Source organism: Osmerus mordax, chromosome 18 (assembly GCF_038355195.1).
Source record: "Osmerus mordax isolate fOsmMor3 chromosome 18, fOsmMor3.pri, whole genome shotgun sequence".
Lineage (NCBI taxonomy): Eukaryota > Metazoa > Chordata > Actinopteri > Osmeriformes > Osmeridae > Osmerus > Osmerus mordax.
Window position 1 is genome coordinate 7,272,089 of NC_090067.1, and position 20,084 is coordinate 7,292,172.

General features: G+C 47.9%; 2 protein-coding genes and 1 long non-coding RNA gene across 3 annotated transcripts; 2 read left to right on the forward strand and 1 right to left on the reverse strand.

The window, feature by feature from the left end:
• Positions 1 to 7,690: 7,690 nt before the first annotated feature.
• On the forward strand, positions 7,691 to 8,452 carry LOC136962628 (uncharacterized). Its single transcript, XR_010878914.1, has 3 exons — positions 7,691 to 7,845; positions 8,061 to 8,191; positions 8,323 to 8,452. It is a non-coding gene; the product is annotated as an uncharacterized lncRNA (long non-coding RNA).
• Positions 8,453 to 8,588: 136 nt separating this feature from the next.
• smarcc1b (SWI/SNF related, matrix associated, actin dependent regulator of chromatin, subfamily c, member 1b) lies at positions 8,589 to 15,407 on the reverse strand. Its single transcript, XM_067255314.1, has 28 exons — positions 15,080 to 15,407; positions 14,732 to 14,851; positions 14,514 to 14,599; positions 14,284 to 14,365; positions 14,055 to 14,147; positions 13,800 to 13,869; positions 13,597 to 13,666; positions 13,447 to 13,522; positions 13,224 to 13,349; positions 12,985 to 13,067; positions 12,777 to 12,883; positions 12,621 to 12,680; positions 12,499 to 12,536; positions 12,282 to 12,397; positions 12,072 to 12,143; positions 11,820 to 11,933; positions 11,562 to 11,715; positions 11,266 to 11,376; positions 11,028 to 11,087; positions 10,617 to 10,875; positions 10,453 to 10,533; positions 10,310 to 10,359; positions 10,065 to 10,185; positions 9,834 to 9,973; positions 9,621 to 9,755; positions 9,328 to 9,460; positions 9,019 to 9,105; positions 8,589 to 8,819 (listed from the first exon to the last, which is right to left on the reverse strand). The coding sequence occupies exons 1-28, from the start codon at positions 15,245 to 15,247 to the stop codon at positions 8,740 to 8,742; spliced, it is 2,892 nt and encodes a 963-aa protein (XP_067111415.1). The 5' UTR covers positions 15,248 to 15,407; the 3' UTR covers positions 8,589 to 8,739.
• Positions 15,408 to 16,176: 769 nt separating this feature from the next.
• On the forward strand, positions 16,177 to 19,772 carry aste1b (asteroid homolog 1b). The gene is made up of 6 exons (XM_067255815.1): positions 16,177 to 16,417; positions 16,571 to 16,837; positions 16,928 to 18,000; positions 18,129 to 18,339; positions 18,519 to 18,702; positions 18,852 to 19,772. Exons 1-6 carry the CDS (start codon positions 16,180 to 16,182, stop codon positions 19,204 to 19,206), a joined length of 2,328 nt encoding a protein of 775 aa, XP_067111916.1. The 5' UTR covers positions 16,177 to 16,179; the 3' UTR covers positions 19,207 to 19,772.
• The last annotated feature ends 312 nt before the right edge of the window (positions 19,773 to 20,084 follow it).

The following is a 20,084-nucleotide window of genomic DNA, read 5'->3' on the forward strand; positions in this document are numbered from 1 at the left end:
TGACAAGGTAAGAAGCAGTCAACCTTGGAGCTTCCAAACTTGAGGCTTCATGCCAGGACAGATGGAACCAGGTGCGTGTGTGGGTGTGTGTGTGTGTGTGTGTGGGTGTGTGGGTGTGTGTGCGTGAGTGTGAGATCCTACGGTTAAGTGCAATACTGATGCTCTCTATCTCTCTCTCTCTGTGGGTAGCCTCGTGGAGGGAAGTGAACTTTGGTCAGTGTTAATGGATGGATGAGTATATCTAAACACTGATTAAAACAAGCAAGCCGCTAAGTGATAGACGATAACTTGCTAGTGGCAAGATGGTCAAAACCGCATAGTTTATACATGGTTGTGTGTCAGGGTTGGCCTCAATTCTATAGACCTGATATAACCAGGTTTATAGGGGGAGGGAGGGGGGCTGTGTTGGAAGCTTGACAGGGCTTGATGTAAAATGGAGATGGTAGAAGACAACAAGTGACAGGTGTTAGTGGGGAGTGTGTGTGTCTGTAACGATAACGTGTCACTATGGCAAAGGGCCGAATAGAGAGACAGCGAGGTGACTGTATGAGCATATGGAGGCCCCACCCCTCCCCTCAACACACACATACAACCCCTCCCCCTTCCCGCCCCCAAACACACACACACGCTCTTCACACCCCAGGAACACTGCTAATCCTTTAAGGACCCTGCTGAGACCTCGGCGGACCCTCATCACAGGCTGTGTGCATGGGCATGCGTGTGTGTATGCGTGTGTACGTGTGTGTGTGTGTGTGTGTGTGTGAGTGAGTGTGTGCGTTTGTGTGTCATATGCTGACCTCAGCAGGGTTTCAGTCTGTCCTAAATAATGTCTGTACAGTGCATCAGTGTGAGAGCCATCTTAACTCTGTCAGAAACAGCACTGGTCCCTGACCTCCATCTGTCAGAAGTCTCTCACTCACACACTCTGCTCTATGGTCAAACAAAAGCCAACAAAAAAAGACTGAAGGTAGATGTGATGTGTGTGTGTGTTTGTGTGTGTCAGTCTAACCTGCAGAATGCTCCTATCCCCGCCACAGCTGTGCACACCCCACCGTTGTTGCAGAAGTTTGGTTGGCTGTCACACTGGGACACGCATGTCCCCATTTCCGACCTCACAAACCCCAAACTACACCCGTCTGGACCCTCCCGCTCCTCCATCCCTGACCCTTGACCCACGAGCACCACTGGTGGGGGTTGGGTGGGTTGGGCATTGCTGTTGGGCTCTGTGTTGTCAGGGACAACGGGAGAGCCAACCAGGAGGGGGTTCTCATCTTCCATGTCGGGCGGAGGTGAGGGGGAGGGCTCAGGGTTGGGGGTCGTATCCAGGGCTGAGAGGTCATCGTCGGGGGACAGGTATTCGTAGAAGTCAGACAGTGTCCAGGCAGTGGGGTCTCCTGACTTCTGCTGCAGGGGCTTTGGAGGTTTCATCCAATCAGGATAAAGGTCAGAGGCCATGGACGTGTCCGGGGCTGGGCTGTGGAATTCCACTGTGATGATGTCATCAGAGGAGAGGTGTGCTGGCTGGTCAGGACTTCCGCCGCCTGCTGTGAGCTCCTCCGTGATTGTCTCCTCCTCCGGGAAATCAAGGTGGGCATGTTTATGAGAAGGGTGACGATTGACAGTGCTGAGAGGAAGTCCAGCCCCTAAACCAATTCCTGCTCCAATCAGGAGGTCTCTCTCCGCTGAGTCATCGCTGAGAACTGTCCTGTCACCACGCCCTTCCCGCGCTACAGCAACAGATGATTGGTTGAAATGGTGATTCTGTCTTCTTGCAGAAGCCAAAGAGGAGTGACCTGTGAATGAAACATGAGTAAAAAGAACATCAAGAAAAGATCCAAAGTGATTGTCTAACAAGGTCTAACCACATCTAAACCAATCTATCACAATCTAACATGTTCTAAGGTCTAACCAGGTCTCTCATAAATAGAGGACCTAAACAACAACAGTTAAACAGCAACAAAGTCAGCAGTGTTTGTATCCCAGCCTTCTCCATTAGTACGGGCAAACATACTGAGGACAAACAAATGATTGGGACAGTAAACATTCTAATGATAGATGAATGATTGGGACAGTAAACATTCTAATGATAGACAAGGGACAGGAAGTCAGAAGTGAGACAGATCCACTCCCTCCTATGGACAGCAGCAGCAGCAGCTCGGGATTAGGAACAGTGATTGACTAATGTGCTCTACTGACTGAGGCTGGATTGGGATTAGATTAGGATTTAGAGAGCTATAGGTTAGCCCTGTGCTCACACAGGACTCACTGCAATCTGGGGACATGGGGGAACCGGGATGGGAACAGGGGGGATTGGGGGAAGGGGGGTGTGACCACTTTATGTGTGAGCTAGAGATAGCGAGAGGAAGATACAAGGGGAGGTAGCAATGAGGAATGGAGGTAGAGAGTTGGAAAGAGAAAAGTTGAGAGAGAGCAAGAGAGAGAGAGAGAGAGAGAGAGAGAGAGAGAGAGAGCGAGAGCGAGAGCGAGAGAGAGAGAGAGAGAGAGAGAGAGAGAGAGAGAGAGAGAGAGAGAGAGAGAGAGAGAGAGAGAGAGCGAGAGCGAGAGAGAGAGAGAGAGAGAGAGAGAGAGAGAGAGAGAGAGAGAGAGAGATACAGAGCTGCAAAAGGGAGGAGTGGGATGAAACTGCATCCAGCAAATTAATGTGAGTCAGCCAATGTCCACATAGTTTGGTTGGTATGCTTTACCAATCCAGCTCTGCATTCGGCTTGACAAATCAGTCAAGCAGTGCGTTCAGTGTCTGGACTGGATTCAATGTTAAACAATCTGAACGTGCTTAGAGTCTTGAGGACCTGAGGAAAGCATGTGAGTCTTTGAAATCAAACACACACACACACAGAAACATACATTCACATGGACTCCAAACACACACTCTTGCCACTGTTGCCATGGTGAGATGTGAAGAGGGTGCAGCGGTGAAAGGAGGAGAGCGTGAGAGGCTGGAGAGACAGACAGTCCTCTGTGCTCCTTCATTCTTTCTTCCACCACTTTTTTCACTTTTGTCTTTATTTTTTCTTTACTTCCTCTTCTACACTAAGATAGTTGTTAATTATTGCCCGGACGAGAACAATTATTTCTCACCTATACTTTCTCAACAACTTTTTTTTTCTCCGGTGAGTCATCCAGCAGGCCTGAACATTGGGCTGTGCACTATGTGTCTGTATCATTATACAGAACCTTGACAAAGAGGGACTGTCAGTGAACTGATCGCATACAACCTGTCACCATGGTAACATATCTCTTAGCAGGTCACCTGAGATCACCTGACGATGCTGTGATTGGTCCCAGCCTTCCTCTCTTTCATTGCAGGGGAGCCAACGGTTATAAGAATATACAGTCCACCACCAGTTGGTGTACAAACAAATTTGGTGTACACACAGACACACACAAACACACACTCATGGTGTGACTGGGATGCATTTGGACAGGTCATTGCTCTCTAAGGCTACAGGGCAGATGGGCATCCCAGCATGGATCAGCACATGCAGAGACCAAGCATGAGGCGGTGCCCACAAACACATAGAAAACAACATGGAGTTTGGACAATGTCCAGGAGCAAGTGTGTGTATTTGTGTGTTTGTATGACCGTGTTAATTAGGCATATGTATTGCTTGCACAGGTGCATCCACTTTGTTCTTTAAGTAAGTTTTCCTGAAAATCGGACCAACTTAAGTCCGAATTAGACCCGCTTGAATAGCCTACTATGTAATTAGATAATAACGGTTCAAGCTATGTTTGTTTACTTGTCTGTGTCTCAAGTTCACGCGTCGTTAAGCATTCAGGGCGCGTGTGGTGTTTTTAGGATGCCACAACAGCGCGTGCCCATGAACCCTGAAGACTTCCCAGGAGACGCGCACGCGCCACCCTGTTGCTGGGCAGCGTTGCGGTCTTCTCAGACTAGTAACGGATTCTGTTTTTGCCTAGGGAAGAATCAGAATAAGACACTGCAAGAGAACCAGTTTGGAGCAGACTGACCAAGCGTGAGAAACGTCGTTGTTTCTGTCACGGAGACAATCCTTCCTCAGACGGCTGGGGCTTTGGGGTCATCATTAGACTTCAAGAGGAAAAATGGAAAAAACGTTGAAGAGAAAAGAGGGAGATGGGCTTTGGTTGTCTTGACTCTCTGTTTAGGTGTGGAGGAATGGCAACTCTGGCAGCGGCATGAATAGGTTTTTGAAGACCGGCCATAGCGCACCTAATCCGGCTATTGTCTTGGCCATGCCTCCCTTGGCCGTGTCGCTGCGTATAAAACAATCTGTGCGCAGCCAATGCATCCCGCCCCGTAGGCTACTGTCTGTCCCTGTTCACCTCCCTATTTTCACGTCCCTGCTCAAATGCAAACCTCCACAGACCCCTGTTCTCCATATCATGGTTCATTTGCTATCCAGGAGGCCATGGCGTTGACCTGTGGCTTGTTGCCATGGGTGCCATCAGCTTGAGTGATGTGTAAAGCTCCCAGACCGGGAAATAGTAGCCTACATCAGATATGAACGGGAGGCATACCTACACGCACACGCATAGAGTAAAACGCACGCGCGCATACACTCGAACAGGATAAATAAAAAGAGAACAGCAATCTTACCATGAGCGGCGGTTAGAGGGATGAGAAGCATAAAGATGTGTAGCAGCACCTGCCTGATCCCTGACCGGTTACATCCGTGCACTGCCATTCCGGCCTCGAATTCCTCAGACACTGGCAAACACAACCGGTCAATTAAATAGGCTAGACCCCACTACACTCACTCAACTGGATACCGGCTTCGGTAGGCAAGGTTAGGCAGTGTATAATTCAAATGGTCAACGAGTTCAGATATTTCTCGACATGTTCGTTATGGCACCATCAATATAGTCCACCGTTTTCAAATAATGTCCGTTAACAGGTCTACACCGGTCTCATAGTTCCATATGGAGCTTCACTCGCTGTTAGCGCGTTTCTATGTGTCCAGCAGTGCCACCGGGAAGAGCGCGCGGCCGGTGGACGGTGTAGACTGGATTTTAATGAGCCCGGTCACTCTTGCACGAGCGATCCGTTAAGCCGCCGCTGATGCGAGAGGCACGCGCGCTGTGTGAGAGAGAGGCGAAAACGATGAGAACGTGCCAGTGATATACACATAGCTTACTCTCTCTCTTTCGCTCCCTCTCTCCCTCCCTCCCCATGTATATTACTGTAATCATTCCATGTTTGTTGGGGTGGGGGCGGGGGAGAGGGAGAGGGAAGAAAGAGAAAGGGAGAAATAGAGTATGGATTGAACATGTTTTATTTCGATTGGAAGTCAATAAACTCCATTTTAGACAGTAGCATGCCCGACAAGCTCCAGTTCCTAGCATTAAATAATAGCCCAATGGGGTTAAGTCAGCATGTGCATGTGTTGTGGGGGGCAGGTTGTTAGGGTAAACTGGGGTGCAGTTTGGGGTTTTATATAGGATGGGGAGGGTATAGATGGAGGGGTACAGACAGGGGAGGGAGTAGTCTAATCTTCTTAGCATTGGGATGGAACAGGAGGGGGGGTGGGACGGGGGGGGCAGACTGGGCAGCTGCTACCTGACCTACTACTAACCCCTCTCAACTCCCCTTCCCTCATACCCGCCCCTCGGACACTAATACCCCCACATCCTCATAACTCCCCTCCCCAAGAATACTCAATTCCCATTCATCGACCCTAAATGTCAATTTTCCTCTCAAGTACCTTCATTCCATGGTGGGTGTATGTTTTTGGTTGAGAGACCGAGGTTGAAGACAGAGGCGGGGAGGGAGGAAGAGCCAGAGCCAGATAGTGGCAGAGGAAGAGGATGAAGTCGGAGAAGAAGAGAGAGCTTGGGGAAGGCGAGGGAGATAGAAGAGAGATGGTGTTCACTGATGCGTTGCCAAACAGAGCAGAACTAAACTGTGTCTGTGCCCTCACACTGCACCCATCCCCCATCCAAAACACACACACTGGAGCACACACTGAACATTTGTGAAACTTTTGCTAGACGTAGAGTTTTTCATGATCAGCTTTCATGACACCCCTTTAATGTTCAGACACAATGACAAAGATAGAGCTAAAAAAGAGAGAGAGAGAGAGAGAAGAGAGAGAGAGAGAAGGAAGGAAGGAAGTGGTGAGTGGCTGGAGTGTGTGTGAAAGTAAAAGAGATCTGGTAGAACAGATGGATCTCGCTGAGGACCAGAGTGTCTGAATGGCACACCTCAGTGGACATGCTGTGTGTGTGCGTGCGTGTGTGAGTACCTGGGGGCGCATCATCCGCTCAGCACTCAGCGGTCTCTCCTTCTTGTTCCTGTGTTGCTCAGCATGGGGTGCTTGCAACGTCCAAGTACCCCACAAGTCAGCCGTCCACAGATCTGTGTGTGTACACGGATGTGTGTGTGTAATAGTTTGCATGTAAATATGCATTTGTACTTCAGTGTATCCTCTTACACCCTCAAACACAAAGTATGATAAGCTAATTATGAAATAGTTGAACCAGAGAATAATTGTTGTCCCTTCCTTTTCTTTAGTTTCATTGTTTTTCTTTAGTTTCATCCCTTTGTCAGAAGTAGTCTGCTTTAAATTTGTTTGCAGTAGACAATAGAAGTGGCTGAAATCCTAAGTCACTCTATCAAGAGAGAGCCTTTTTATGTGACCCTGAGAATCAAAAGAGGAGGATTTGGAACTTGAATCACAATTTTTTTTGCATTTCCCCCTGCAAAATGCCTCGGTTCTCTTGCAAAATTATGCACTGCATACAAAATATCACAAACACGTCTCAAAAGCATACATTTGTCTCATGTTGCAAACACTTTTGCCATTATATTACATTTTTGTATATATCATATACACACAGTTATTCAAAAACTAAAGCTCTTCTTTCATGAGCTCCTTTGTACATTTCTGTACAAGATTGAAAGTAAATGGCAGAGATGATGAAAAATTCATGGTAAACACGAAAACAAGATTGAAACCAAACTTATTTTCTTACTATAAGCATTTGTGGTTGTGAATACAGTATTACACAGTACAAAAGAAAGAGTGTAGTAGGACAGAAACCAAACCTAATTTTGAAAAAGGTGATTACGGAATGGTGTCTGTGTGTGTGTGTGCCATGAACTGTAGCATACAGTAATATATACTATTTTCTACAATATTGTCAGAATGTCTTCTTACAGTCACTGTACTGTTGCACGGTATGATACAGTAATCCACCAGACTGTGACCAATCATACAATGCACTGCAGTCAATGGATGCATGGGTGCTAAAATATGTTTGTGTATGGTATACTTTTAGTTGTGCTGAAACATCTATTATGTGTACATTAGAACATGTGTATATTACAGTCTATTGTTACATACCTGTTATCTTTTCTACAGTAAAGGTTCAAATTATACCCACCACTGAAAATCAACTCTATTTATAGGTCTATTCTAAAGCCATGATTGGTTGGTGTTGAGTAAAGCAATGAGTGTTTGCACATGTGAGGAGTTAGTGTGAGGCACCGATGAAATAGTGTCATTTTGATTGGTTGTGTTTTAAAAAAGGAAATCAAGATGCCTCCTGTTAGAATTGTGTGTGTTACGTGGAGAATTGTGTGTTGTGTTTTGCAAAAAGTGTTGCTAAACCTGTTCTTCAACCCTTTGAATCTGTCTCTATCCCCAGTCCTAAACGCTTCCTCATTCTCCAACCTCAACCTTTGTACTGCCCTGGTATCAACTACTGTAGACAATATCTCTACGTGGATGTTATTTGCATGTTGAATAAACAAACTTTGATGATACCAGACTTGAACATAACAGCTTCAAAGGGCTACGAATAATTGGAAACAATGGATATGGTCATATAAGTGATTTATAAGTAAGAGAAAAGTATTAACTTACAACAGTGTAAAACTATGAACTTCTGATTTTCCGCTGTACTTGTTACAGTGTCCGCTCTATTTGTACGTCTCTTTGGATTCAAGCATCGGCTTAATGAACAAAATGTAATAGTTTTAGTTTAAATGTATCTAAGTGATCATGAGCTGAAGGTTCACCTTTGAAATGGTAATACCACATTTAATTTCGTTCCAGCACCAATTTAAGGGTTGGCTTCGGGCAAGCATTGTTAACTGCGGCCACTGTGAGCGTATCCACTAACCCTTTAACCGTACTGGGAATTGTGGCAATTGTTGGGGCAGTATACTGTCTTACAAAAAATAATGGTAAGTCATGTCTGTGGAGTGTGAGTGGTGATGTGGGACATGATGATTTACCTGAAGTGTGATTTTGTATCACATCATTACAGAATTGAAGGTACAGATGGCCTGCTAAACTTGTGTTGCTTCTTTTTCAGGACATCATAGACAAGAATGACCACATCCCAAGTTTGTGGCAAGACATTTATGGATGTGTCAGCAGACATGCCCACTTTAACTAAAACATTTAAGTAAATAAAAACAATAAACATCCATGACTCATTCAAATGCTGAATCACCTCTGGGCATGCAGTAAAACCACTCCTACTACTGTAGATAAAGTTCTTTAAAAATAAAACAACTTGTGAAATAAACACAGTGCCACTAATGAAATGAGGTTTACCTCATTTAGAAAGAACAGAGGATTTAAAAAAATATTTTGTTTAATATAAAACAAACTTTATTGAGCAGAGATCAACAACTCTGGACAGAGATATGCAACAGTCATCAAACAGGCGGAGCCACAGACAGTATACACAGAAAGAGTGGGTGTGTTTGGTGAAGACTGCAGTGTCTCATGAGTCTCCTCCTCGGTGTGGAGCTGGAGGACCTGCCTGGGCTGCTGCTATCCCATCAGGCTGTGTGGCGGCAGGGTCTGAGACGGAGAGAGGAGAAGAAGAACACCTTTGTGGTGACTCACAGGGCTGGGCTCAGAGCCTCTACCAGTTAACTCATGCGTGTGCACTGCATCTAGTAGACACCATCTCAGATTAACTAGAAGGGATTGTGATTAAGTGTGTCTAACTTGAAGTCCAGGTCATTTTAAAGAGCTTTTAGCATCTCGCTGGACTCACACATGCCGTTTGGGGCTCCAGGGTGGCGTGGGGCCATGGTCTGGGCATTTCCCCCGCCGGCCATCACCCGAACGGGCATGGACTGGCCTGTAGGGGTGGGTAGGAGTTAAGATCTGACATAACCAAATCTGTGACTGTCTGCAGGTAGGTGTTTTAGTGTCCTATTAATATCTTGAAAGGTGTGATGTTGTTGCTGATGCTGTTTGGGTGTGTGTGGTGAATGTGGAATGGTATGTGCTATTTAGGTATATCTTGAAAGGTGTGGTGTTGTTGCCAACATTGTGTGTGTGTGAGAGTGAGCTGGCAGACCTGAATGTTGGAGTGAGTACGGTGCCTGTCCCTGTTGCTCCCTCTGCTGGCGAATCTTGATCTCTGCATGCTTCAGCTGCTCCGCATGGAAACTCTGCCTCTCTGACAACAGCTGCTGACGCTGCTGCTCCAACTACACACACATACCATGCACACACACACACACACACACACACACAGAGATAGAGCAGGGCCCATCACAACAGATATCACTTTAAGAAGGTTCCATGACAGCATCATACAGGATCCCTGGGAGCAGATGTATTAGTGAGCAGACAACTGGTCAGACTCACAGCCTCCTTCTCGCGGTCCATGATGGTCTCCAGCTCCTCAAAGTGCCTCAGCTTGATCTCCAGCTTCTTCATCTGGGTCTCCACCAGCAGAGCCACCAGGGACTTGATCTTCCTCTCCTCCACGGCAGCCAGGTGCTACAACACAGGAGCCCAGTCAAACCTCTCGCTCTCTCCTGATAGGCCAGTGTACGTGTCGGATGGGGCGGGACTTACCTTGGCCTTGGTGGCGGCCGAGGCCAGAGCTGCTGCTGCTGCCGTGGCGACGGTGGCCTCGGCCAGCTCCACTTCTCCTCCAGTTCTGGTCTCCTCCCCCTCTCCTATCCTTCGCAGCACACCCTCCTCCTCCCCCCTGACTGAAAGATCAGGAGACATTCCGTCAGTATAAACACAACACACACACATTATCTTGTATGTAACGTGAGCAACACACACATACACACACACCTTGTAAGTCTTTCTCTTCCGATACGGTTGACTCAGCGTTCTCTCTCTTCACCCGATCTCCCTCTGACATCTCTCCGACGCTGAGCTCTGGAACATTCTGTCCATCCACTCTCCCTGTGACCTGGTGCACAAACACACAAAACACACTGTACATTCTACGAAGGACTAAACGATAAGTATGGCACAATCACAATCTCAGCACAACCAATCAAAAGGTCTTGGTGTAAGCAGGGGTGTGGCATCACCTGCAGGGGCTGCTGGGAGTTTGTCTCCATTTTGTCCGAATCCATCGATTCTAAGTGAGAAGAGGAGTTTTACGTTGGATATGGATATTGTTTGCAACACAAAAACACCACTTAGCATCACCACACACATACAAACGCCCCACCTGTCTTTTCATGCTGAACTGAGACAGAAATAGATTCTAGATCTCTCTCAACCATCTCTTCCTGCACACGAGAGAACTCCTCTGGAGAAAGAAAGTAAAGGTTACACACACATGGTCACATAAACACTCTTACACAGACAATACACACACACACACACACTAACCAAGCGCTGCTTTGGCGGCGGCGGAAGCAACTCGCGGGTCGACCACGGAAGCCAGGAACGCCACGGTGCTCATAACAGGGTTCTCTGATTGGCTGAAAGGAACAGGCTGGTAGGCCAATGGGCCTAGGGAGGAGGAGGAGTCTTCCAGATAGGGGTCTTCTATTGGCAAACGTAGGAAGTGAAGGATACACTCGTCCTGGGTGCGAGAACCCACATGTTCCGATACCTTGTTCCAGTCATCCCTGTACACCTCCAAGGCCTGAGAGAGAGGAGGAGAGAAAGAGAGATGGAAGGAGAGCGAGAGAGATGGATGGAGATTAGATGGTATTGGTGGGAGTGAATGTTCATAGAATGATACTTCCTTTCCTCATTGGTGGAAGAGGATGATTTCTTGTTTGCTGATTAGCTCACCTCTAGCAGTAGGAGTGTCTCCTGCTCTGTCCACTCCCTACCTGCACTCGCCCCCTTACTCTGAGGACAGAGAGAGAGAGAGCGCGAGAGAGACAGCGCGAGAGAGACAGCACGAGAGAGAGAGAGAGAGATACAAAGACGGGGTGATATGTGTCAGTATTGTGGCATTGCAAGCCTGTGTGTGTGCAAGTGTAAGAGAGTGTGTGTCTGTGCGTCTGTGTGTGTGAGAGTGTCTCACCTTGGGGTGTTTCCTGGCGTAGATGTCGGTGCGCAGGCCAAAGTTCTGAATGTCTGACGGCTTGTCTCTGCTCCGCTCTGGGAAATGCAACATGTGCTGAGAGGCGGAGACCTGGTCGAGATCAGGGCGAGAGACACCGAGATAGAGGATGTTACTGGGTGAAAGGATATTTGGAGTCAAAATACAGAGCTTGGGGAAATGAAACACACATCACCCATGACAGGATTACCATCCCTAAAAGCCTGCTGCTTCAGAGTCAGGAGGTTCAGTGTCAGGAGGACACAGCAGTATGTTACCTGCAGAGGCCTGTGCTGCAGGGGGCCCAGGCCAGAGGGGGTGTCAGCCAGGACGTTGAAGTGGGGGGTGGGAGGGGGGCCCATAGGGAGGGGTCTGCTCTCTGCATCCACCTGGTAGTTCACCAGCCCCCACTGCTCCAGCAGGGCGTGCACTCTAAACACACACACACACTTAGTTCATTGCTCTCTTTCATATACACACAAATGAAGCTTGGCATGACATCTCTCGCTCGCTCACACACACACACACACACACACCTCATGACGGCACACACATCTCCAGTGAGGTTGCGTCTGCAGGATGTGGAGCTGAGGTACTCCTGGGGGTTCAGGCGGTAGGTGTCGATGATGAAGTTACGATATGCCAGGTATCTACAACACAAACCCCCCAAAAAACTTGAAATCACACAATTCCATGATATACTCAGCTATACAGAAATATGTGGAATTGCGTCTGAATAGTTCTGAGGTACAGTGCGTGTGTGTGTACATTAGTCCTGAGGTACTCACATCTCTGGAGATTTGGACTTGTTCTTCCCGTTGAAGAACTCAGGCAGGGCTCGTTTCTCAATCTGGTGAATACTGGAACATAGACACACACACGTAGACACACACACACAACTTAAAGTTGGATCCTCACTGATCATCATGAACTCTTCCTTAAAGGTGTGCACGAGAGAAAGAATGTGTGCGTTTGAGACAGTTTGTGAGTGTGGTTACCTGTTGTAGTTGAACCAGGAGGAGTAGCTTGGAATGATGATGTGATGAGTCTGTTCTGTGATGTTGTCTTCTCCTTCAGACAGACGAGACATCTCCCCCCTGCCCTCCTCCTCTTCCTACACACACACACACACACGCACACACACACGTCTTAGTCTTCATGCCATTGCAGTGTGACACTTGTGATAGGAAGAAGAGGAAGTGATGTCACGGTTACCCTTCCTCCAGGAAGTGGGAAGTCATCTTCCTGTTCATCTGAAAGAAACAAAATAGATGTTGAGAGTGAGTCATACATTTTCTCTCTAACACGCACACACACGCGCACACACACCAACACACCAAGATCAGCCATGGTTCCTCCTTTGACAGGCGTATTCTCACTGTCCTTCTTCAGATTGACTGCAGACAGGAAAAACACAGAGATAAATCAACATTAAGCTGCACACACTCCTATCTGAAGCTGTGTGTGTGTGTGTGTGTGTTGTGGGTGCGTACCATTCTTGGGCAGGATGACCTCTTCCATGTTGGGCACAGGGGTGGGGTCCTCCATGTCTTTGGTCAGGTCCTCATCTTGCTCCCCCTCCTGGTGGCCACGCCTCCTCCTGCAGACGAGAGGCAGGGTCAGAAATGATTAAACATGACCCTTCTCCAACGCTATAGGCTGGTGGGAATGCTCCGCATGAACGGCATGTACATCACTCACCCTTTCTTCCCTCCTTTCTTCTTGCTTTCTGTGGGGGGGGAGGGGGAGCGCCGTCTTTTCTTTGCTGGGGTTGCCTTGCGGTCCTGCGAGGGGGGGGGTCAGAACACTTACTGAATGGTTTAGGTAAGTCTCTTCTGCAGTATCACTCCTTGTTCTCATACAGTGGTCTTACAAAAGTATTTACAACCCCAGACAGGTAGGATGGCGATATACAAACATGCACACACACACACACACACCTGATGGTCTCTGAGATGGACACGCTTGCGGAGCATGAGGGGGGTGCTTCTCTCGTCCACATGGTAGTCTTCCTCGTTCATCCACTCGTTGAAGACATCAGTGTCCAACACCCACCCCGCATGTACCTTAACACACACACACACACAATTGCCGAAAGATATAAGATGCTGACCAACTATGAATGATTAACTCTTTCTATTTCAAGGTTGTGTGTGTGCTCACCCTCCAGGGTCTCTCGGGGAGTGGCTGTTCCTCTACATCTCCCTCCACATCACTGGAGGACAGCCAGGCGTCATAGCTGCAGGACAAGCACATTTAGGAATAGGTAGTGTGCCAGTGTGTGTTTGTGAGTGTGTATTGTGTGTGTCTCACCTGTCAGGATGCATGCCCCAGTGGACCAGGACATGCTTGTCCTTCCGCATGACAGGACGCACCCACTCATCTGAGATACAGGAGAAACATACACAAAGGCAGATAATAAACAGGATTTTATTAATAAACACACAGGGTTGCTAAATATAACTCTCTCTCTCACACACACACACACACACACACACACACACACACACACACACCTTGGTCAGTGGAGGCCAGTGAGGGATAGACATGATGAGAGGCCTGGCTGTGGTCTTCAGTCAGAGAGCCCTGCAAAAGACAACTATATTACCCAGATGCCTTTGCAACTCAAAACCTGGTTGGTGACAAGTGTGCTCGGTGCTACAACAAGACAATGACAAATAAGACAAATTTCCACCCAGTTGTCTACCGTCAGACCCCCCCACGCTCCCCTTCTCCTGTCTCTGTGTGTGGAATCTAGTGTAAGAGTTTACCTGATGCTTTAAGACAATGTCACTCAGTCTGCCGGCCAGGTCTGCATCCATATCTGAATCCAGGTACACTAAGGGTTGGGACAGGCAGTTGTTCTGTGGATGAGCAAGCGCGCGCACACACACTTATGGTTACTTAACTGCATTCACACCTGTGTACCTCGGTTGCCAACTTCATTGATTCATTTTGTCTGCTCATGTTGAAATTTGTGAGTGTGTGGCTGTCAGATACCTGGACTAGAGTCTTCTCCAGGGTGACAAACATCTCGACATTGCGTTCTGTTCTGGACGGGTTCTGCAGATCAAATCTACGCCTAGAGGTTAAGACCAGGCCAGGGGAGAAATGGGGCAACAGAGAAAGCTTGTTGGTCTATAGTAAGCTCAATGAAATCATACCATGCAATTGTCCCTTTTAAACGAGATGCTAATTTTCCTCTGGATTACAGATCAATCGTCACTCACCAGCCTTGCTCTGTTCTGAATTTGTAGGCAGAGCCAAGGATGTGGCAGAGTCCTCCTCCTGCTCCGAGGTCCAGGAAGCAGCGCGCCTGCGGAACAAAAGCACTCGTAGTACACGTACACATTCGGCTTAGAGGTCGCTAGACCCATTTATAACTGCCGTCTGAGGAACATTTTAAATTCCAATCTGCTTGGCAGTGCGGTGCACGTTAGACACTCACGGGTAGTTTTGTGAGTGTGGGGTTGTTAGACCGTCTACCGAAGGTGTCCTCTTGGAACTGCAGAAGTTGCAGAGTCAAAGCAGCCAGGGCTTGACAGGTGGGAGGGTCAACCTGCACATACTGCACAGACAGACACATACACATAACCGTTTGAATGTGGTCGCACGAAATAGTCCTCTACCCAAAGTATCAGAGTCTAGGCCCAAGTTCCCAAGGACCTACTCACGATCATCGCTACGCACAATCACTCAACTGGATCCCGAAAAAGCGTGCTTTGTGGATCCCAACCAACCAGACATGTTTCCATACATGCTAGACTACTGTAGAAATAGCTAGCTAGTTAGCTACCTTTTTGTAGTGTTTGCCAATCCACTGTCGTACCACCTCCAACTGCGCTAGGATCTCTGGGCTTTCCCAGTATTTCGAAGACGGATTGCCGTCCCTTTTCCGGTACATTCCCGTACCACTGCCCGACTGGCTGGGCCCGGGGATCGGTCCACCAGACATTGTTGCCATTATTAACGTTTGCTACTGTATTGGATTTAATAACGGATAAATTATGCAAGCTAGCCAGCCTACCCGCTTGCTAACTGCGCAACCCACGGCGGTTTTGAAATATAAAAGTTATGATTCCCGTGCTGCCCCGCGGTGTACAGATCGTACTCTATTTCACAGTCTGCAACTACAAAGCCATCACCATTTGAGCAAAACGAATGTACCTACAGTGCGGGAACATGATTTCCGGTTATTTGTGATTCAGTCCTTTCAAAATAAATTACTATTAATAAAGTATTATTGAAATACACATAATTTATTTAATGCGTTTGTTCGTTGATGGATTTTACAATGAGTTTCAGTAGTTGCCTTACAATAAAAGGAAAAACTACTCATGGTTGCCCGTCCCTTTAAAGAAAAACATTTGGGGATTTTCTCGTCTGAAATCGGGCTTTTATTTTGAAGCCAACAAGTACAATCCTAACGGAAATATCCGTACACATTGGAGAACCCTTGTCGAAACCGTCGGGTAAGGAACTAGGAAAAATAAAGCTAGAGAAAGTTTGCTTATGTTCTTATCACGCTTGTTAGCCGTAGCTGTTGTAGTTCTGACATACTGTTTAGGTAACCACGTGAAGTGTACATGCTTTTCACGATTCATGTTTTTAAAGAAACATATTTTAAGTCCAGTTTGACTGTTTGACAGTTAGTTACTGTCAAACAGTAACTAGGAGCTGCAGGTGGTTTATTGCTAGCTAACCCTGAAAACACTAAGTGAAGTCACATAAAATTGGCTTAGGCATTTCTACAGTATGCAGGTGCATCTCTTATCGAAAACCAAACCCTTTGATCTAAAGCATTGCACGACGCTCTAAGAGCTAAACTGTAGGCAACGAGCAGCGCATCTAACCTTCCCCTTTGTCCCTCTCCCTGCCTTCAGGTTATCTGGCTGTATGGGGGTGCATGGTCTGACGAGCTATGTGGAGGGCAACAGAGAATTCTTTCAGGACGTGAGGTTCAAGGAGAGTCGGCTGATCATCGACGGATGTAGTCTGTTTTTTCGGCTGTACTTTAATTATGGGTTGGACCAGCAACATGGAGGAGATTATGATGCTTTCTCTGGCCTGCTCTCTGAGTTCCTGTCAGCGCTGTCTGCCTGCAGGATACAGCCCTACGTGGTGCTGGACGGAGGTAAGGACTTTCCACTTTAGCTAACATGAACTGAAATGCATGTATACTGTATTTGTACTTTGTACATATTACAAATTGGCTTATTAAAGTGGTTGAATGAATCCAGTCAAAGTGTGTAAAGTGTGTCTGTGAAATTCTGGTTGTCATTGTGAGGTATGGATGCCAGTGATAAGAAGTTCTCAACCCTGAGGCAGCGCCTGCAGAGCAAGATCAAAGAGGCGGACTCGTTGGCCCACGGTCGCCATGCCTCAGTCCTCCCGCTCCTCACCAGTCGTGTCTTCGTCCAGGTCCTCTCCCAGCAAGGTGTACCATTGGTTCAGTGCCCGGCCGAAGCAGACCTGGAGATTGCTTGTCTGGCCAATGAGTGGGGCTGCCCAGTTCTGACCAATGACAGCGACTTTTTCATTTTTGACCTGCCAGGTAGGTGCTGCTCAGTGTTTCATACCTGATGTACACAAGGCCTTCATGAATAGTTTCTATTCAACCTTCCTTCCTTCTCTCTTTGCCTAGGTGGCTATCTGCCATTCCGTTTCTTCCAGTGGACTAACGTGAATGGAAAAGGCCCCGACCGGTTCATCTCCGCTCGCCGCTACACCGTTAACAGGTTGTGCAAGCGCTTCGGTGGCATGAACCGAGAGCTGCTTCCTCTGTGCGCCGTGCTGGCTGGTAACGACTACGCCACGCCCAAGGGCACAGACACGCTCCTCTCCCTGCTGAACCTGAGCAGGGCGGGGGGGGGCGGGGGACAGAGGAAGACCCCCCCGCCTCTTATTGAGGGCCTCCTCATCTGGCTGTCCTCCTTCAGAGGGGTGGGGGAGGTGCTGGACGAGGTGAGGAGGGTGATGGGGGGAGGGGGGGGAGGTGGGAGGGGTGGAAGGGGAGGTGGAGGAGGGAGCAATGACCTCAGCTCCCTCCTATTGGAGGGTATGAAGGAGTACCACCTGACCCCACACAGCTCTCTGGCTCGGTGGTTCTCAGGAGTTCCAGAGGTACCACCGGGGGGGCCGACTGCTGGCTCTAACCCCACGCCAGAGTGGTTTTCCAGGGCAGCGTGGCGTGGAGCCCTGTCATCAATGTTGCTGGACGTCTTGATGCTCAGAAGGGTCCTGCTTATGCCACAGGTGGAGAACAGCCGACTACCCAGCAGCCACTGCACCGCACAAGCCATACGGCAGGCTCTGTATGGGATCCTCCTTCAGGGGGACCCACCAGAGGGCGCCAAGCAGGGGGAACTAAACAGGAGTAGTGGACAAGGAGGCAACAACAAGGAGGCTCTGAGCCAAGGAAAAAATATAAGGGAAGAAGGGGACTTAGGCTTAGGAAAGAGAGGTGGGAGGGGGCGGGGGGAGAGAGGGAGGGGTGTTGGTCAGGGTGGTGTGGGTCGGGGGCAGGAACAGGGGTGTTGGGGGAAAGAAAACCAGGTGGGACCTCAGGGGTGTGGTGGGGGAGGGGCGGGTAGTGGCGGGAGTGCTCTGCCCCCTGTCTGTGTGGAGGAGTATGACAGGCAGGAGCTGAACCTGAGGCGGAGTCAGGTGAAGTCCGAGCCACCCAGGACCCAGCTGCACTTGGACACTCTTGACAAGGTACCTATGGCAACTGCCAGATGTCCATTTTTCAGTTTTCTCCAGGCAGCTATTCAGGTTTTACTTTCCTTTAAAAATATATATATTTTAAAATGTGTTACTGTAGTTGTGTCTGGTTCCTGTCATAGGCTCCTCTCCCTCAGCGACTGGGGGTCCTGTATGAGGTGTTGAGGGTGAACCCGTCAGCCCTGACCGGGGTGCCTCCTCACCTCAGACTGCCTGTGGCCGTAACAGGCTTCTGGATGAGAGAGGCAAGCTCTGCTCCCTCTCTGCCCCAGCTACAGGCTCTGCTGCTGGGCATGATCCATGGGGAGGTGGCCCGTAACAACCAGCCTGGAGGTATGCATGTTCCTCACAGCATGTGTGCCTTTGTTAAAGTGTGTGTGTGTGTGTGTTTGTCCAAATGCACTGGGAATCAAACACATTTTCTATATTTTTCTATGGAAATGCAAGATGGAACTAATTATCATTGATCATAAGAAAAAAATGGTCAGCCGTTTTCCTTGATATCTTGCCAGTTGGCCAGACAGCAGAGCAAAACATCTGGGCGGGCCTGGAACGACAGCGTATGCGGCAGGGGGAGAGGCGTGGCCTGGATATGGGAGTAGCTCACTGTTTCAGCCAATGGCAAGCCTGCCTCTGGAGCACGCTCTGTCTGAACCAGGTGCTGTTTCTCCCCCTGCCAGAACCCTGCATTGCTTGGTAATATATGGCACACACACACATCATTCAAAAATTAAAGAAATCATGCTGTCCATACAAAAACATTTTTGTGGCCCATTTCTAATGTTTTCACTTTGTGTCTGTCCCACCCCTCTCTCTCCTGTCTCATCTCTCCGTCATCCTCCCAGGTTGTTCAGTGGCACTTTGGTGCATGGGTTAGTTCGTTGTCTCAAGGGGGGTCGCCCTGCTGAGTCTTTCCTGGTCGGGGCTCCTCACTCTTGGCAGCTTTACTGCTCCCTGCTGGCTGCAGTGGGGAACTGCAACACTGGAACCGTACCCGCCTTCTCTTCATCAGAGAGGGGTAGGAGGAGGGGGGGGAGTCAGCAGGGGGGCAGAGGGAGGGGGAGAAGAGGAGGAGGACGAGGAAGAGGAGGAGGACGAGGAGGTGGACGAGGAGGTGGACAGAAAGGTCCTCCCTCACAGGAGATCAACAACCGCTTTGCTCTGCTGATGAGTGAGGAAGAAGAGGATAATTATGAATAATACTCACAATGCACTTTTTTAAATGGATAAACTTAATTCCTGCATTATTTTTAACCTGTCAGTTTCAGCGAGGGGTTTATGTAGCATGTAAAGCTTTTATTGGGGAAAAGCAGATGATGTTCTGCAGAGGAGAGGAGACAGTAAACTGATGCCTTTTTATTGTCTGTGAAGACATGAACTAGCTGCTCAAGTCATCTCAACAACCTTCTATTTTATGCAGCTGCCTTCATATTGTAATGAAATGTATAAATCTATTGAAAATCGCAATTTTAAAAATAATTTATACTTATAGATTTTGTACTTTGTATTGTTTTTTTTTAAGATGCAATCAACTCCAGAATTATTGGCACTCCTGGCAAAGATAAATAAAAAATGTAAGAAATATTTTTTATTTAGATCAATGTCACATTGGAAGAAAAAAGAGAACCGACATTCAATTGAAGTATATTTATTTTGGAGAAAAAAAAGAATCTGTTTGATTCTTTTTAATGAAACCATGTGTGCCACAATTATTGGCACTCCTACATTTCTTGCTTTGTACAACCTCTCTTTGTCAATTAAACAGCACTAAGTCTTCTCCTTATCATTATTAAGGTAGGAGAATACAGAGCTAGGAATCTTGGAGCATTCTTCTGGACAGAATCTCTCCAGGTCATCCAGCTTCCTAGATCCTCACTTATGCACTCTCTTCAGCTCAGCCCACAGGGTTACAATGGTGTTTAGATCAGGGGACTGAGATAGCTATGGCAGCAAACTGTGTTCAGTTAACCATTTTTTTGTTGTTGATTTGGACATGTTTAGGATCACTGTCCTGCTGATAGATCCGACAATAACCCAGTGTTAGTTTCCTGTCAGAGGCAGCCAGAATCACTTGGATT

What these genes read in the sequence shown, in the direction of transcription:
- smarcc1b (XM_067255314.1), bottom strand. Translation starts at nt 15,247, where the DNA reads ATGGCAACAATGTCTGGTGGACCGATCCCCGGGCCCAGCCAGTCGGGC. An exon ending in TCCTGGTTCAACTACAACAG is followed by an intron (nt 12,144 to 12,281) that starts GTAACCACACTC and finishes TCTATGTTCCAG; the next exon opens with TATTCACCAGATTGAGAAAC. An exon ending in TGGAGCCCCAAACGGCATGT is followed by an intron (nt 8,820 to 9,018) that starts GTGAGTCCAGCG and finishes TCTCCGTCTCAG; the next exon opens with ACCCTGCCGCCACACAGCCT.
- aste1b (XM_067255815.1), top strand. Translation starts at nt 16,180, where the DNA reads ATGGGGGTGCATGGTCTGACGAGCTATGTGGAGGGCAACAGAGAATTC. An exon ending in TTTCATTTTTGACCTGCCAG is followed by an intron (nt 16,838 to 16,927) that starts GTAGGTGCTGCT and finishes CTCTTTGCCTAG; the next exon opens with GTGGCTATCTGCCATTCCGT. An exon ending in CCAGAACCCTGCATTGCTTG is followed by an intron (nt 18,703 to 18,851) that starts GTAATATATGGC and finishes TCATCCTCCCAG; the next exon opens with GTTGTTCAGTGGCACTTTGG.